General features: G+C 52.7%; 1 protein-coding gene and 2 long non-coding RNA genes across 16 annotated transcripts in view; 1 reads left to right on the forward strand and 2 right to left on the reverse strand.

The window, feature by feature from the left end:
• Nucleotides 1–18,558, reverse strand: part of FBXO31 (F-box protein 31) — a 56,544-nt gene that overhangs the window by 11,399 nt on the left and 26,587 nt on the right. For 12 of the 14 annotated variants that reach the window (XR_013410821.1, XR_013410820.1, XM_028840367.2 and 9 more), the window contains 3 exon segments: nucleotides 8,424–8,500; nucleotides 5,113–5,280; nucleotides 4,377–4,451 (listed from right to left, as the gene is read on the reverse strand). Coding sequence is in view for 12 of the 14 variants with exons in the window: in XM_028840367.2 (XP_028696200.1) it covers nucleotides 4,377–4,451; nucleotides 5,113–5,280; nucleotides 8,424–8,500 (320 nt within the window). In the remaining 2 variants the exon portion in view is untranslated. 14 annotated transcript variants of the gene reach the window in all.
• LOC144338160 (uncharacterized) lies at nucleotides 13,293–17,600 on the forward strand. The gene is made up of 3 exons (XR_013412023.1): nucleotides 13,293–13,459; nucleotides 15,800–16,484; nucleotides 16,544–17,600. It is a non-coding gene; the product is annotated as an uncharacterized LOC144338160 (long non-coding RNA).
• LOC144338156 (uncharacterized) lies at nucleotides 14,753–17,135 on the reverse strand. Its single transcript, XR_013412019.1, has 2 exons — nucleotides 16,506–17,135; nucleotides 14,753–16,448 (listed from the first exon to the last, which is right to left on the reverse strand). It is a non-coding gene; the product is annotated as an uncharacterized LOC144338156 (long non-coding RNA).

Genomic DNA, 18,558 nt, shown 5'->3' on the forward strand with positions numbered 1-18,558 from the left:
CTGGCTGCTTGGGACAGAAGCATGGCCCATCCTCCCTTCTCTCTGCTCCTTTCTCAGGCCTGAGATTTAGCACCCATAGAGAAAAGGCCAGATCTGGGTGGGCCCGAGGGTCCCATTTCTCACAAGGACCCAGGGCTGAGGGAACCCACAACCCTGGGAACATCATCAGATCATGCCAATGAGGCAGCCTGGGCGCAAGGAACGACCTCCCAGGGCAGCGGTGACCCACACAGAGGTGCAGCGATGCCAAAGAGACTGCCCTCGCAGCCTCCCCTGTCCACGGCCCAGCCCCTCCAACCTCCCTGCAGACAGGACTCCACTCCCTTGGAACGTGCTTGATACGGTTTGGCTATGTCCCCACCCAAATCTCATCTTGAACTGTAGCTCTTCATGGGAGGGACCCCGTGGCAGGTAAGCGAATCATGGGGGTGGGGGTCTTTTCCATGCTGCTCTCATGATAGTGGATAAGTCTCACGAGAGGCGATGGTTTTATAAAGGGGAGTTCCCCTGTGCAAGCTCTCTCTTCTTCTGCTTGCCACCACGTAAGACGTGCCTTTCACCTTCCACCATGATTGTGAGGCCTCCCCAGCCACATGGAACTGTGAGTCCATTCAGCCTCTTTCACTTAGATTACCCAGTCTCGGGTATGTCTTTATCAGCAGTGTGAAAATGGACGAACACAGTGCTGATCCAGAAGTTATCAGCCAGCAGAGCACAGGGCAGTACCGAATTCCTGTGCCCAATCTTTTACCTCAGTTGTGAAAATTATCAGGATGTGTCACCATGTCCAGACCTCCTGGGACGTCCTCTTCCTGGAACGCAGCTCTCCCAGTAACCTACCTGCTCTCTGGCCTAAAAAGACTTAGCTACAAAGTGGAGAGGAGCTCCCAGCTGGTGCATGAATCCACAGAGACCCCCACCCTCTGAACCCCTACACGTCCTGAGAGAAAAGGAGCGAGGACACTGCAGGCCTCAAGATGAAAAAGTAACTGTGGGACCAGGTGACAAGCCCCACAGGAGGGCGCAGCCAGTGCAGCCGCTTCAGGAGAGGAGAGGCCGCTGTCACTCTAGGATGGGCGGGGCAGCACCGTCACCAGCCTCTGCCCTACCTGGGACAGTGGCACCCTCACTCTGTCAACTCCGGGAGGGGGAGCTCAGGAGCAGGACAAGCCAAGGGAGTGTGTTGGATGGGGTGTGGACATCACACAAACGGCAGCGCTCCATACGCTGACCGTAAGCGTGCTGCAATTCCAATCACAAGAGACAGCAAAGGGATGTTTCTGGAAAATAGCTGCTTCTAGAGTTCATACACCAAATGAACAAAAGGTCGGGAACATTCCAAAATAGAATACAAATACAGATAATTAAAATTAGTGACAGGCCAGTGCAGTGGCTCACAGCTGTAATCCCAACACTTTGGGAGGCTGAGGTAGGAGGATCACTTGAGCCCAGCCTGGGCAACACAGTGAGACCCTGTCTCTAAGTCAAAAATAATAAAATAAAATAAAATAAAATATAGTGATAAAACTACAAAAATTCGGCCAGGCGCGATGATGACTCACACCTGTTATCCCAGCATTTTGGGAGGCCAAGGCGGGCAGATCACCTGAGGTCAGGAGTTCAAGACCAACCTGGCCAACATGGCGAAACCCTGTCTCTGCTAAAAATATAAAACTTAGCCAGGCGTGGTGGTGGGCATCTGTAATCCCAGCTACTTGGGAGAGAGGCTGAGGCAGGAGAATCACTTGAACCCAGGAGGTGGAGGTTGCAGTGAGCCAAGATCACACCACTGCACTGGACAGGGCAAGACTACATCTCAGAACAAATAAAAACTACAAGAATTAGAATAGTGTGGTACTGACATGTAGACAGACATATGGATCACAATATCAAGTCCAGAAATGAACCAAATATACAGGGTAACCGAGGACAAAAGCAGCACTACAAACTGATGGAGAAAGTGTGGTTATTCCACATCCAGTGTAGGGATAACAGAGCAGGTCTGCACAGAACCAAGGCTGGGGCTGAGCCTTACATTTCACATCAGAATAAATCCAACAGAACCAGACACAGACACGAGAGAAAAATAAAAGCATGAGCTCATTTGTAAACATATCTGGGTCGGGGAGAGATCTCAGGACGGCACTAAACTGAGAGTCTTTTAAAGAAAGATGGATACATCTGCTTATGTAAAAATTAAAAATACGGCCGGGCACAGTGGCTCATGCCTGTAGCCCCAGAACTTTGGGAGGCCAAGGCGGGAAGATCACTTGTGCCCAGGAGTTTGGGACCGGCCTGGGCAACAAAGTGAGACACCCCGTCTCTGAAAATTAACATTAAAGATAAAAAGTTCCGAGGATGAAAACACACCATAAGACAAATCCAAAGACAAAAAAAAATGAACAAGAAAAAAACCTGGCAACTCCTATCTGGAAGGGCTTCAGTTTCCAAATAGTTAACAAGCTCCCACAAACCCACTTGAAACTCGCCAACACCAAACAGAAAGAGAGGCACGGGCTCTGAGCAGACAGCTCCTGAGAAAGCGCCCACAGAGAGCTCCTGACCCCAAGACACTAGGTTGGCCTCACTCAGAATAAGGGAAACATAAATTCACACCCCCATCAAGATTCCAGCACAACCTTCCCTCTCACCTTCACTCCCGGGGGTTCCTCTCATTTCCACAAGGAGCATCTGTTGTTATATTTACAATCCGGAAAAATACTACTCCAGTTCAAAATCAGCGAAGAGCCCGCACAGAAGCTGGCTTACAGAAACTCTTCCTAATCCCAGAGTATATAGTACCAGAAATATAATATGGTTTTCTTTTTTAAGGGCTCAACAGCTGAGGAGTTTCTATTCTTGAAAAATCTGTTGACATTTTTCAATTAAATGTGAACCATAAGGCCCGGCACGGTGACTCACACCTGTAATCCCAGCACTTTGGGAGGCCGAGGTGGGCAGATCGCCTGAGGTCAGGAGTTCGAGACCAGCCTGACCAACATGGTGAAACCCCATCTCTACTAAAAATACAAAAAGTAGCCGAGCATGGTGGCAGATGCCTGTAATCTCAGCTACTCGGGAGGCTGAGGCAGTAGAATTGCCAACATCGCCCCACTGCACTCCAGCCTGGGCAACAGAGCGAGACTCCATTTCAAAAAAAAAAAAATTGAACCACAGCAATCACACATACGTTGTAGGTTTCTGTATATAAAACCAAATCTAAAATGACAACGTAATAAATGAAGAAAACCCTTCCATTATTGATCATCTTCACATGCCATCTATTCGAGAAAACAGGAACCTCACTCACCTGCAAAGGATTCTAAGAAACAGGACATTTGGTTCATCTTAACCCTCTCTGCAGTCCTCTGACTGATGGGGAAACCGCCAGAAACTCAAACTAGCTAAGAAACACACACCCTGGCCGGGCACGGTGGCTCACACCTGCAATCCCAGCACTTTGGGAGGCCAAGGTGGGAAGATGGCTTGAGCCCAGGAGTTTGCGACCAGCCTGGGCAACAGGGCATAACCCCATCTCTACTAAAAATACAAAAAAATTAGCCAGGCATGGTAGCGTGCCTGGCTAATTTTTTGTTTTTTCTTTTGAGACACCCACGTGGGAGTGCAGTGGTGCGATCATGGCTCACTGCAGCCTCCACCTCCTGGGCTCAGACAATCCTCCCACCCCAGCCTCCTAAGTAGCTGGCATGCCACCATACCTGCCTAATATTTTTGGGTTTTGTAGAGACAGGGTCTCACTATGTTTCCCTGGCTGGTTTTGAACTCCTGACTTCAAGTGATCCTCCTGCCTCAGCCTCCCAAAGAGCTGGGAATACAGGTGTGAGCCGCCGTACCTTCCTTCTTGAGAGTGTTTTTTGAGATGGCAGTAAGACTTAGATCCTTGAAAGCTAAAACTCAAGGGCAATATTAAAATACACACAGGCTTCCCCCCTGCACTGGCATGATCCCAAAGCCTCCACACAGTCTGCTCGAGGGTGGGAAACTCAGGAGCTCTGGGTGCAGCCCTCGGGTCTCCCTGCAGCTCATGTCCTAGAAGCAGCCTCCCAACAACCCCCCAGCAACCCCCCAGCAACTCCCCAGCAACCCCACAGCAAGTGGATGTGCCCGCCAAAGGGGCAAAGCAGAGCTAACTAAAGAAACGGCCTGTGCAGTTCCTTCGTTCTGTGGTGGGAGGGGACTGGCAACCTGCCTGCCCGCACAATGCTGTTCCTCGAGTGTGCAGGATGCGAGGTCTACACCAACAATACTGGCTGAACCATGGGAAATGGCCACCATGCAGGTCGCATGCTGCTGACTTCCCTCCCGCGTGGGAAAGGTCCACGCCACGTGAACACAGGGCCGGCTCATGGGCTCACCTCCTGCCTCCCGCCGGACATCCTGTGGTGGTCCGTCTGGTTGCACTTGGTGGAGAACTCATCCTTCTTCACAATCTTCAGTGTTCGCAATACGAGGAAAGAGAAGAGTGAGGAACAGAGTCGTCACAGCATCCCCCACGCCAGGCAGGTGGCCACAACCCCTCCTGCACCACACCCACCAAACCCCGCTGCAGGCACCCAAGATGCAACCAACGCGGTGCCAGCAGAGGGGGCTGAGTCTCCCTGAGCAACGCTCCCGCAGAGCAGGCGGCAGTGGCGCCTCCCCCAGAGCAGGAGGCGGTGGCACATCTCAGAGAGGGCGTTTGCATTTCCCAGGGACACAGCAGCAAAAGGGCTGCGTCTCACACTCAGGGTGTGGCAGATGACACGCTGCGCTCACCATGGAGGCCACTGCCAGACCAAATCAGAGAACAGAGAGCGCACTTGATTCCACACTGATATTCTTGCAAACAGGAAAAAAAGAAACGGAGGAACTGAAATTGCAAAGAACCAGCGGCTCTAACTGAGGGCAGAATCAACAGAGGGGTCCGGCAAGTGACCGCTGCGGAGTCCACCGCGCCACGGAGGCGTGAACAAGAAAGCAGGGCAGGGCGGAGCTCCCTCCCACCCGCTGACCTGCTACAGGCCAGGTCTGCAGCTGAGAACAGCACAGTGGGCCTGGGTGGAGCCCACACAGGACAGCCCTGGGACAGTGAGGACCCAGTCCCGCACACACCTGGATGTGGCCGTGGTGGGGCCCTTTGTGGCCGTACATGCACTCCACTGTGGCGGCCTTCCTCTCCATCAGGTGGATCCTGAACAGAGGCTTGAATCTCATGGGGTCATCGACGTGGGGGTCATGGGGAGGCAGGTACATCCACCCGATGATGAACAAACCATCCACCTACAGGAGGAGATGGGCAAAGGTCCACAAGCGGCTCCCAGGCCAGAGTGAGAGCGGCCCTGCATGGCTCCCCGCACTGCAATCGCACAGAGGAGCTCCTGCCAGGCCAGCACATGGGACGCGCACGCCCAACCTCGAGGTGCCTCGAATCCAAGCCAGTGCCCAGCACTATCCTCCAGCTCTAAGATGGGGTGGACACCAGGAGGAGGCAGAATAATCCAGAAAGCGAGACCAGGTGAGGTGCCGACCGGACAGAGGGAACGGGGTGCATTTCCCAACAGGAAAGAGTGAACAACGGCAGTGCAAGGGCCTCGTTCACGTCCTGAGCTGAACAAACTGCCGCTCAAAGGCGGCTTTGAGATGGTCCGAGAAGCGTGCCATGGCCTGGGCAACAGGCAACAGAAGGAACAATTGCCACTTTTGTCAGGTGTGGCAGTGACACGGAAATGCAGGAAACACGCCCTTTCTTAGAGTGCTGCACGGAGGGAGGGACAGCTGAAACGCACGGGCCTGGGATTTGCTTCAAAACTGAAGTGCAGGGGAGGAGACAGACGCCAGGACCTCGGGGCGGGGGAGCTCCGAAGCGGGAAGAGCCGAGGAGTGCACTGCCCATGTGTCCTCGCGTGTCTGGGCACTGACTGTGCAAACGCAGAGGTGGGTGTGCCCCAGCATGCTCTGGGTACAGCGGCCACATGCTTATAAGGAAGGACAGCCTAGCATCACCCTCTTCTGGGATAGCCAGGACCCATGAGACTTCTAGCTCCAGCAACCGAGGAAAGAATTCCATCATTTCTGGGGCGAATGAGCCTGGGTCAAGCATGAGCTGGTGCCGTTCTCTCACGGACTCCACTTTCCCCAATCATCCACTGCTTTTTGGGTTTTTTTTTTTTTTACTCTATTACTCACGGCCAGTAAGAAAAACAATTACCACCCTTCCTCCACTAAAAGAAAGGAACGCAATCTGCCCACGCTGTGAGCTGCCGGGCTGGTCTCTCGGAGGAAACAGCCTAAAAGCAAGGCTGGACCACGCAACGCCCAACACAAACGCAGAGCAGGTTTCTCCACAGCTGCTGCTCCTACCAGATGACAACGGAGAAGCTTGTGTGTCCCTGCCCCAAACCCCACCTGGGGGCAAAGCCCAGAGCCGCAGAGGAGCATCTGCCCGAGGGCCATGCACGCCAGGCCCGGAAGAACCTACTCGGAGGCCACGGGAAGACAGACACACCCGCCCTGCCCTCGCTGGGCTCAGCCCTTGGTCCCGAGTGCACAAAAGGGAGCCGGGCACAACCACAACACCAGCGCCGGGTTTTCAACACAGCAAGAGCGATGGCAATAGTGACACCTCAGGGGCCAGGCCCCTGCCCATAGCTCAACAAAGTCAGGGCGGGGTTTTCCGTTCAAGAGGCTCCAGCAGGAGGGCGCAGGGGGCGGGACGCAGGGTGGGAGGGAGACGGGAAGAGGGTGGGAGGGTGGACCGGAAGCCATGCAGACCCCACAGAGCACCACCTCCTCACTCCACAGGGACCCCTGCAAACACCAAGAAAAGTCGGACGACTTCACTGTGTTGAATGAGCAGCTACTTTTCAACATACATTGGCAGGTGACCGAGAAGCACAGAAACTAAAACTACGAGCAGACATCTGCTCCTGGCCCCGGCCCCAGAGCTCCCATCAAACCTGCCCTCCTGCCGAGACCAGCCATGAAGACTGAACACTGTCTCCTAATTCCAGGAGGAAGAAAACAAGAAAAAGAAAAAAGACTGAACACATCAGAGAGCAATGAAGGTAGCCCAGAGACAAGGACCCATGGCCCTGAAGAGAAGGGACAGGCTGAGGGGCAAGGGGCAGGGCCTTCTCCCCGCTTCCTGAGGCCACTGACCACTGGCTGGGGAGGAAGGCCCATGCCTGGCACCCGCAGGCTGGAGAGGCACACGCGGAGATCAGGGCCACAAAGGAGCCAGGACTACTGCTGCCAAACGCCAAAGATGGCAACTAGAGAACAGCCCCACGCCGCACACAGGCAGCTGCGCAAGGCACCTGTGGAATCCTGAGTGAGGGGTGGGAGGTGGAGAAGGGAAGTAGAGTGACTGCTGAGAGGCAAAGGGGCCAAGCGAAGCATGACTCACAAAGTCAGGAAGAGAAAAGGCGGAATCCGGCCCTGGGGAAGGAGTGCACGGAGGGCTTCCAGCTACGCCCTACAGAGGGCTGTGTCCTGGAAAGGAGAGTGACCCGGAACAAGAACGAGACGCCTCCCCAAGCCTGAGATGCATGCACACCCCAGGCCCGCGCAGAACAGGTGCTCTGACTCAGCTCTGCCTGCTGGCCGGGGCCAGGGACTCCTGGGGAGACCCGGCCACGGCACCCAGACAAGTGCCCAGGTGCATGGTGAGGGGTGGGGGGTAGCCAGCATGCCTGGAGATCAGGAGAAAAGGCGGGGGCTAGACTTGAAAGAAACTTTCACTACTATACCCAAAAAGATTAACAAAGAGAAGGAAAACTTCACCAGAAAATGAGAATTTAATAAAAAAGAAAGCCAGACTTCCATCTCCGGCCGTGACTGAGTACCCGGGACTAGACAGGCACTGCCATGGCAGACCCAACAAACAGGAAAGAAATGTCCTCACGGGTCCTCAGACCCCACAGCAGGCTGCCGGGAGAAGGGAAATGGAGGTGACTGCCACCAGCCTGGACTTCCGCCTGCAACGTGCTAGCACCTTCCACACCATGGTAGTCAGAAGGGGTCCACGGCAGAACACAAGGAAACAGACATCAGAGTGCAACATGGCTGGAACATGTGGGGCAAAGACCAAGAAAGGAAGCACGCGGCTGAGGGCGAGCTCCAGACCCTGCCAACATGTGCACGCTGGGCCTCGGCATCCAGGAAGCAAAGGCCCTCGCAAGCCACCCCCTCCGACCAGAGTCCAAGGACGGGCCACGAGGCCAAAGTGTTGCTCTAAGTGAATCTTTGCCCATTTGGAAAATAAAATTGGCCCCTGAAAAGTGACGGAGCAAGAAGTTTTCGGCAATTACCTCGAAGGCACATCTGGGCAGCTTGTTCCCAGGTAGAAGAGGCCCTCAAACTCCTCCACGTGAGGCACCACTCCTGCCCATGCAGAGACCCCGTCACGAGGCTCCGGGACTTACCACCACGTTCAGCAGTCCTCCATACGGCCCGATATCTGGCTGCCACAATCCCAAAATGTGTCTGTATCGGTGAAGCACTACAGGAGGAAAGAAAGGGCAAGTCTCTGTGTTAGACCCACCGTGCCGCAGGGAGCCCGGGAACCCCGAGTGGGAGGAAGGAACCAAGAGGACTCACAAAAGGCTTGCAAGAGAGCCCTCCAGACACATGCACACCAAGCCTCTAAAGATGTACCAGAATGAGGCCGGGCGCGCTGGCTCACGCCTGTAATCCCAGCACTTTGGGAGGCTGAGGCAGGCGGATCACGAGGTCAGGAGATCGAGACCATCCTGGCTAACATGGTGAAACCCCGTCTCTACTAAAAATACAAAAAATTAGCCGGGCGTGGTGGCAGGTGCCTGTATTCCCAGCTACTTGGGAGGCTGAGGCAGGAGAATCACATGAACCTGGGAGGCAGAGCTTGCAGTGAGCCGAGATCATGCCACTGCACTCCAGCTTGGGTGACAAGAGTGAGACTCAGTCTCAAAAAAAAAAAAAAAAAAAAAATCTATCAGAATGAAACTACCCTCAGAAGGCCTAAGTCAAATGAGCCTCCCGTAAAGTGATGACCCTCCCATCAGTGGGAGGAAATCAAGCAAGGCTGGGAACTCTCCCTTCTAGAAATAAGACTGAGGAAGTGCAAACAGAACTGGACTACACCTGCCAAATGCTGAGACGCTGGTAGCGCTACAAGGCATGTCCTAAGCAATCAGATCTTTAAAGCTATGTCAACAATGACAATGTCACACTCACCAAAGGCCCATAACACAACTTCTCCGTCCTGTTCCTTGCCAGTCAATGGCCAGGTCAGGCTGAGCCATCTTACTTCCTGAGCAGCTCCAGGTCACCCTCAAAGCCGTCCCTGGACCCTGCCCTGGTCTTCACCCCATGGGGTATGGGCCACTGCACCAGCTGCCTCCCCTCCAAGCAGGCCTGAACCCCCAGCCCACCCACTGCCTCTCTCCATGGCTCCCTGGCCAGGCTCTAGGCCCTCAGCAATGTGACTGCCACCAGCCTTCCTGCCTCTCCACCCTACCTGCCCGCCCTCCATCAGCCTCAGCCTCCCAGGTCAGCCCAGCCCAGCTCCTCTCCAGTCCCCGCACTGTATCTGCATTCATGAGCCACCCCTTGGCTGCTAAATGCCTGATAAAACCGGCCTCGCCTTCATCACGACCGTCAGTTCCCGTCATTCGGGAAGCCTTACCCGTCAAGAGAAAGCAGTGAGCGGGACGATGGGGGAGAATGTGGCACCCAGCAACTTTCCCTGACCAGGCCTGGGTCCCCTGATGGTAGGGCCTGGGGATAGCAGCTGATCTGGGGGATGGTCCGAGGGAGAAGGGGTGACCAGATAGAAAGTACAGACCTGGCAGGAGGAGGAGTCAACACAAAGGGTGCTTTGCTGACACCTCCCCATCATGGTCACCAAATGGCAGAGGCAGCCGGCCAGGGCTGTTGTAGCCTCACCCATCTGGGTCACTGGAAGAACAGGTCCCAGGGCCCCTAACGGTGGGACAGAAAGTGCTGGAAGCCATCATATGAGGGCTGCCTATAAGCGGGGGGCTTGCATTTACCCGGGACACCCACGAGAGCAGCAGGCAAGACCAGCGCAGGGTGGAGGAGCACGCATGGCACTTGTGTACCTGGAAAGCTCCCGCAAACCCTGGGTCCCGCAGAATGACTGAGCTCTCAGCAAGGCGGGTAATGAGGGAGTGCACAGGAATCCAGCAGAAGCATCGCTCACTCAGTGGGAGGAGCAGCAGACCAGGCCTCAGCAGCAAGAGGCACGTAAGTCCACTCACAGCTTTACAGGACTTCAGTAAAGGCAGACACAGGAAACATTCGTACATGGGGAGAAAACACTACGAAGACAAAAACTCCCCCAGCTAATCATCAATAATGTCATCCCAACCTACATCCACACTCAGCTAATCATCAATGTCATCCCAACTCAAATCCACACCCAGTTAATCATCAATAATGTCATCCCAACTCAAATCCACACCCAACTAATCATCAATAATGTCATCCCAACTCATATCCACCCAGCTAATCTTCAATGTCATCCCAACTCAAATCCACACCCCGATAATCATCAATGTAACCCCAACTCAAATCCACACCCAACTAATCATCAATAATGTTATCTCAACTCAAATCCACACCCACCTAATCATCAATGTCATCCCAACGCAAATCACACCCAGCTAATCATAAATAATGTCATCCCAACTCAAATCACACCCAGCTAATCATCAATGTCACCCCAACTCAAATCCACACCCCGATAATCAATGTCACCCCAACTCAAATCCACACCCAACTAATCAATGTCACCCCAACTCAAATATACACCCAGCTAATCATGTCACCCCAACTCAAATCCACACCCAGCTAATCAATGTCACCCCAACTCAAATCCACACCCAGTTAATCATCAATAATGTCACCCCAACTCAAATCCACACCCAGCTAATCATCAATGTCACCCCAACTCAAATCCACACCCAGCTAATCATCAATGATGTCACCCCAACTCAAATCCACACCCAGCTAATCATCAATAATGTCATCCCAACTCAAATCCACACCCAGCTAATCAATAATGTCACCCCAACTCAAATCCACACCCAGCTAATCATCAATGTCACCCCAACTCAAATCCACACCCCGAAAATCATCAATGTCACCCCAACTCAAATCCACACCCAGCTAATCATCAACGTCATACCAACTCAAATCACACCCAGCTAATCATAAATAATGTCATCCCAACTCAAATCACACCCAGCTAATCATCAATGTCACCCCAACTCAAATCCACACCCCGATAACCAATGTCACCCCAACTCAAATCCACACCCAACTAATCAATGTCACCCCAACTCAAATACATACCTAGCTAATCATGTCACCCCAACTCAAATCCACACCCAGCTAATCATCAATAATGTCACCCCAACTCAAATCCACACCCAGCTAATCAATAATGTCACCCCAACTCAAATCCACACCCAGCTAATCATGTCACCCCAACTCAAATCCACACCCAGTTAATCAATAATGTCACCCCAACTCAAATCCACACCCAGCTAATCATCAATAATATCATCCCAACTCAAATCCACAGGTTTTAAAAAATAATTTAACAAAATGATTCCAAAGTCCGTATGAAGAGGTGAGAGCAGCCAATGATACTCCAAATTTTAATAGACGAGTGCCATGAAAACGAACGAACAGAATGAGATATGAAGAAAATAAAATATAATCCCCAGGAAGCCCCAGTGGCAGCTGACCCAAGCGTGGAAGTCAGGGATTATGGAGCAGGTTGGCACAGAGGACAAAATGTCATGGGCCTGCAGATTAAAATTTTAGCTGGAGGCTGGGCACGGTGGCTCATGCCTATGATCCCAGCACTCTGAGGCCAAGGCAGGCAGATCACCAGGAGTTCAAGACCAGCCTGGCCAACATGGTGAAACCCTATATCTACTAAAAGTACAAAAAATTAGCCAGGCGTAGTGGCAGGTGACTGTAATCCCAGCTACTGGGAGGCTGAGGCAGGAGATTCGCTTCAGCTGGGAGGCAGAGGCTGCAGTGAGCTGAGACCACGCCACTGCACTCCAGCCTGGGCAACAGAGCAAGACTCCATCTCGGAAAAAAAAAAAAAATCAACTGTGTCAGCTATTTTTTTAAAAATAAATTTCCATTAGCCCAGTGTGGTGGCATGCGCTGTGGTCCCAGCTACCCAGGAGGTTGAGGTGGGAAGATCACTTGAGCCCAGGAGGCAGAGGCTGTAGTGAGCTATAATCGTGCCACTGCACTCCAGCCTGGGCAACAGAGCAAGACCCTATCTCAAAAAAAAAAAAAAAATTCCCCTCTATTTCAAAAGCAGCACATACACAGTCACTGAAGACAATCTGGAAAAAGGAAACCTAAAGCTCACCAGTAATCCCATCACTCAGAGACCACATGCGCAGTCAACATGCTGACGAACATGGTTCACGTCTGCTGTCCTGCACCTGTATCTGCTTGAGTTAGCATGCAGGACTGAGCGAATGGGCAGGGTCTCAGGGCTCTGCAGCCAGTGGGGGCCATGGGGGTTTCTGAGCACTGGAGTGGCAAGACCACTCCAGACCACAGGGAGGAAGATGGAGCAGGGAGGGCAAGAAAGCCAGGACAGCAGCAAGGAGGTCGCCACCTGGATCTAGGGTCCAGGGAATAAGAAACCTCTTGAGCCTTTGGAGAGGATGCTGGACTCCACCAACAGCCCCAGGGTTCAGCCCAGACCATCGTTTAGGAAGTTCCTGAATGAGCCTGGGCTCTGTGCAGGCCGCTGCCAGCCACCCCACACACAGACACCCCTTTCAGAACAATCCTCTGAGCCCATTTACAGGACACAGTCAAGCCGGTCTTGTCACTTTACGGTCACACGTAGATGGGTGTGTGATCAGGAACCATAAACACACATTGACCTTGACAATGAAATGCACACTGAAGCATTTAGGGGTAAAATGTACTGATGCCTGCAAGTGTGAAATGCACCAGAAAATAAGTCCACGGATGGCTGCAGGGATAGACAGCTGGGCGACTGGGTGATAACGAAATGGGAGTTCACTGGACAATTCTTCCAACTTTCCTGTTTTCAAAATTTCATCATGAAATACTGGGGGAAAAAAACACTATTCAGCATGGCGCTCTCTCCTCCTCTCCCCTCCCCTCAGCTCCCGCTTTAACTGCTAGGAACACTGCCCAACGAGCCTGCCTCAGACGCCTGGCAATCCCAGAGTGGGAGTTCCCTGTTGTGCTGAAAAGCAGCATTTCTGAAATAAAAACCCAGCAGCCTCCCGAGATGCCAGTTCTAAACGGATATCTTCCCTGGACCTTTAAGCTCTGCATGTTGGTCAAAGCGGTGACACCTTCGCTGTAGTTTGGAAGCAACGGCCTCTGCTGACCAGATGTCGGCCCCTTTAGTCTGCAACAGACACTGAAACCATCCCAAAAGGTGAGTCAGAGAAACAGCGTGGCCAGATGGGCTGCCAGCACGCAGACCCAGAGGGGACACAAACTTCTCGTGGAATCGCAAAGCCTGTGTCTGAGAACACACAGTTTAAAAAGGGTCCTTACGAAGCACGGCTATCGCACAAGCAAATGTATTCATTCAAGAGATGAATCCATGGATTTAAATAGGAATCTCCCATTCGAATGGTCAAGAGCACAGCTGGACACATACGAGCGTGAGCGTGATTGCTATACCCTAATGCCTCACCATTTTTATTATAAACATGTCATCTAGATGCATATCTTTCTAAATTCAAAGGACCCAGCCCTCCCTAAAGTGGGCTCGGGATGGGAGGAAAAAGGAGCCAGGAACAATGTTCCCTGCACTTCAGTGCCCCACAAGGCTCCTGAGTGTCTCAGTTAAGGGCAGCAGATGGTCACGCCTTCCCGCAAGCCCAGGCCACTCCAAGGGCTCACTTTTGGGCAGCTGCCACATTATCTTCCCACATGAAATAGTAAGGGACGCCGGGCGCGGTGGCTCACGCCTGTAATCCCAGCACTTTGGGAGGCCGAGGCGGGCGGATCACAAGGTCAGGAGATCGAGACCACGGTGAAACCCCGTCTCTACTAAAAATACAAAAAATTAGCCGGGCGCGGTTGTGGGCGCCTGTAGTCCCAGCTACTCAGGAGGCTGAGGCAGGAGAATGCCGTGAACCCGGGAGGCGGAGCTTGCAGTGAGCCGAGATCGTGCCACTGCACTCCAGCCTGGGCGACAGAGCAAGACTCTGTCTCAAAAAAAAAAAAAAAAAAGAAATAGTAAGGGACAGGGCCAGGCGCGGGGACCCACGCCTGTAATCCCAGCACTTTAGGAGGCCGAGGCGGGTGGATCTCCTGAGGTCAGCAGTTTAAGACTAGCCTGGCCAACATGACGAAACACCGTCTCTACTAAAAATAATTAGCCAGGCGCCGTGGCGTACGCCTATAATCCCAGCTACTTGCAAGGCGTAGGCAGGAGAATCGCTCGAACCCAGGAGGTGGAGGTTGGAGTGAGTCAAGATCACACCACTGCACTCCACACTCCAGCCTGGACGACAGAGCGAGTTTCTGTCTCAGCAACAACAACAAAAAATACATATATATATATCAGTTTCACACAGAGAGATGATCTTCCTTTGTTTGTACAGTGGCTCTCCACCCTGACTGCACGTCAGAATCACTAGGGACACGGGAAAACGTCAACGCCGCGCTCCACGGCAGCCAAGTCAATCAGCAAGGGGATGGGGGGCGGGGTGGGGGGCCTGTCAGGGTTTCTGAGAAGCTCCCAGGTGACTGTGATGTGTGGCCAGGCTGAGAAGCTCAGTGCAATGTAATCATTCCACAACATACACAGCTGTCAACACACCACACTGCCCTATAAAGACGTAATATATACAATTATCATCTGTCAGTTATAAAGAAAGAAATGCTTCTCCGACAACCTAGGAGGCTAAACAACTACACAGGAAAACCAACAACCTTACTTCTGCTTTGAACGTTACACAGTTTTTTCAGTACCCAAAATTAAGTAGATGATTTAAAAGATGAGAATGTGAATAAAGACATCACCACCTCTTATTAAAAGTCATTTTAACATCTGGTAGAACATTACCAGATGCTGAGACCTTTAAGATTTTAACCCTTATTAAAAAGAAAATAACGTAACCAAAAAAAAATTCTTAATATTTGAGTAAAGGCTAAAACGAAAGAAAATAATCCAGGCCAGAAGTCCACATACTTGAGAATCTGTAATCACAGACCCCCGAGGGCCTGTTCAGGCCCAGGCCGGAGGTCCAGACATGACAGGCGTGGGAGGAGGCCAGGGAAGCTGCGTCCAACAAGTTCCCAGAATACATGGAGGCCGCTGTCCAGGACCCCACTCTGGGAGCACAGATCTGGCCTCACAGGAGAGCCTGGAAAACGTCAGAATAATCTCTGGAGGTGAACGCCTCTAATTCCAGGCACTGAAAGTAGGCATCTATCTGCTCTGGGAGCCGCGGCATAAATGCTCCCAAAATGAATTGAAAATGAAGCCAAATGGGAAAGGACCGTGAAAGGTGGGGTTACACTTCCTCCTTCCAGCACCGGCCCAGGTGCCAGCACATCTGGGAGAGCCTGGGTTCTGGCGCACACCTGTCCTGACTCAGAGTCCCTGAACCTCGGCCCACATGCCACAGGTGGGCTCCACGCCAGGAGACTGGCGGGGATGGAGATTTTGTGGGTGGATGCCCCTAACTAAAGGTGTTGGCCTGTGTTGCTCAGGGGACTATGGAAGAAAACGGATTAACGTGAGCTATCTTTCCATCAGCTGAGGCGTGGCCAGGGCTGCTGCCTCCTGGAGGCTGCGGGGGTCCACTCCCCGCCTTGTCCTGCTCGGCTCCTGGGCCCTCCTCCACCTTCAGAGCCACATGCAGCCTCTCCTGCCTCTCACTCCTACTCCCACCCAGGGCCCCCCTTGTACAAAGACCCTGTGATGACACAAGGCCTGCCTAGGTGGTCCAGGACGCCCCCCTCGCCTCAGGACCCACACCTTTACCCACAGAGTCCCTGTTACCGTGGAGGCTGGGCTGAGTGGTCTCCCCCAAAATTCATGTCCCCTGGAATCCCAGAATGTGGCCCTCTGTGGAAGTAATCAAGATGTAATGCAGCCGTGAGCACGTCAGGGTAAAGGAATGCTGGCGCAGAAAGGGCCCGATCTACTGACAGCTGTCCTTCCGAAAAGACAGAGACTCAGAGACGACGGAGGGGGCCATGTGGAGACAGAGGCAGGGGCTGCGGCGATGCGGCCAGAGCAGGAAGAGGCGAGAAGTAGGCTCCGCAAGGACCTTCGGAGGGAGCAGGGCCCCGGGACACCTTGTCTTGAACCTCTGGCCTCCGGCCTGTGAGAAAGTGGGTTTCTGTTGTTTTAGACCCCCCTTTGTGTTCATCTGCTCCAGCAGCCCTGGGAGACCCCCACACTGATTAGATGACGACTCCACAGGCTCTGAGCTCCAGTAGCCCTGGGAGACCCCCACACTGATTAGATGACGACTCCACAGGCTCTGAGCTCCAGCAGCCCTGGGAGACCCCCACACTGATTAGATGACAACTCCACAGGCTCTGAGGACCAGGAGGCCGACGTCTCAGCGGACCCTGCTGTGCTCCCACAGCAGGGTTCTGACTCGTGTGCGCCTACTCCGCGTTCAGCTCCAGTTTCAGCGGAATGGATGTTTGTAAGGAATTCCACCACATTTCTAAGCAAGGCACTCCATATTTCTAAGAGACATCATTGCTAATATCTGAGTGAAGGCTAAAATGAATCAGTGTTTTAGCCCAGACGCAGTGGCTCACGCCTGTAATCTCAACACTTTGGGAAGCTGAAGCGGGATAATCGCTTGAGACCAGGAGTTCCAGACTGGCCTGGGCAACACAGGGAGACCTCGTTTCTACAAAAAAATAGAAAACTTAGCCAGGCATGGTGGCACACATCTGTAATTCCAGCTACCTAGGAGCTGGGGTTGATCATCTGAGCCCAGGGAGATGAAGGCTGCAGTGAGCCATGACTGCGCCACTGTACTCCAGCCTGGGCAACAGAGCAAGATCCTGTCTCCAAAAAAAACCCAAAAATGCACTTTGACTGGCTTCACCAACGTGCAGAGAAGCAGATGTATCAGAACTGCCATCAGGACAACAGGCTTTCCCTTAACACTCCCAACACCTTACAAATGCTCGTTATCCAGAGTGCCAGGCAACCTCATGCACTCAAGGAAAAAGGAAGAGAAAAGATACCCCAAAAGTAGTGACTCTGAGGTCACTAAACTACTCCAGAGACCAGGCACGCTGGCTCACGCCTGTAATTCCAGCACTTTGGGTGGCCGAAGTGGATGGATCACCTGAGGTCGGGAGTTTGAGACCAGCCTGGCCAAACTGGCGAAACCCCTTCTCTACTAAAAATACAAAAAGTAGCCAGGCGTGGTGGCTCATACCTGTAATCCCAGCTACTCGGGAGGCTGAGGCAAGAGAGTCGCTTGAACCCGGGAGGCGGAAGTTGCAATGAGCAGAGATCGCGCCACTGCACTCCAGCCTGGGTGACAAAGAGACTCCATCTCAAAAAAATAAAAATAAAAAAATCTACTACTCAACATTAGGATCCCAGCTTCTGCCGCATGGGTTTGTTCCAGGACAGTCCTACGCTCAGGGATGTCAGCTCGGCCAGGCGCGGTGGCTCACGCCTGTAATCCCAACACTTTGGGAGGCCAAAGCAGAACGACTGCTTGAAGCCAGGAGTTTGTGACCAGCCTGGGCAATAAAGCGACACCCCCATCTCTACCATAAAATAAAATAAGATGCTGGACCCACAGCGCAAAGTCCAGAGGACCTCAACACGAACAGTTAACGGCCCACATGCATGATGGAAACACAAGCCACGCGCGGCCCCAAAATACTCAGAAGCCCATCAGGGCAGACTATTGCAAAAGGTGTGCTGCTGTGAGAACAAATGCTGAGCTGCTCTCCATTAAGACACGCTGAGAGCACCTGAATACTGAAAACACGGACACATCACAGGCGTCAGGCTGAGGCTGCTGAAACTGGCTTTTTTCACACATAAGAACTTTTTCTTCCTGATATTCTAGTAGGTCACGGAGCTAAGAGACCAGTCACCATTTAAGTATGTCCGAAGAGAAATGCAACCCATGTTGAACTGCTGCTTTTCATTGTTATTTTCCAAATTGTTCAAGTTTTCTACAATGACTTTGTGTTTTTATAACTACACTCAAACTTCAGCAGGAACAACAGTATGTCAATCAAAACCCGCCTATGATAAAGCCGCCCACTTGAAGCAACTGGTGCCACATCACAACATGAGGCTGCCCAGCCTGGATGCTCGAGAGGCCGGCCCGGCAGCAGGGGAGGAGATCTTTTCCTCGCAGGCTGCATGAAGCTTCCCTCCACCTGCCTCAGGGACAAAAGGAATGTCCCCTGCCCCCAGTGCAACTCTGGAGACTTGCTAGGCCCTGGCTGTGCAGCCTCCCCAGAGGCTGGTCAGAATTCCATCCTGGGTCCACAGTGTACATTCCAGAGAAATTG

This window comes from Macaca mulatta, chromosome 20 (genome assembly GCF_049350105.2).
Source record: "Macaca mulatta isolate MMU2019108-1 chromosome 20, T2T-MMU8v2.0, whole genome shotgun sequence".
Classification (NCBI taxonomy): domain Eukaryota; kingdom Metazoa; phylum Chordata; class Mammalia; order Primates; family Cercopithecidae; genus Macaca; species Macaca mulatta.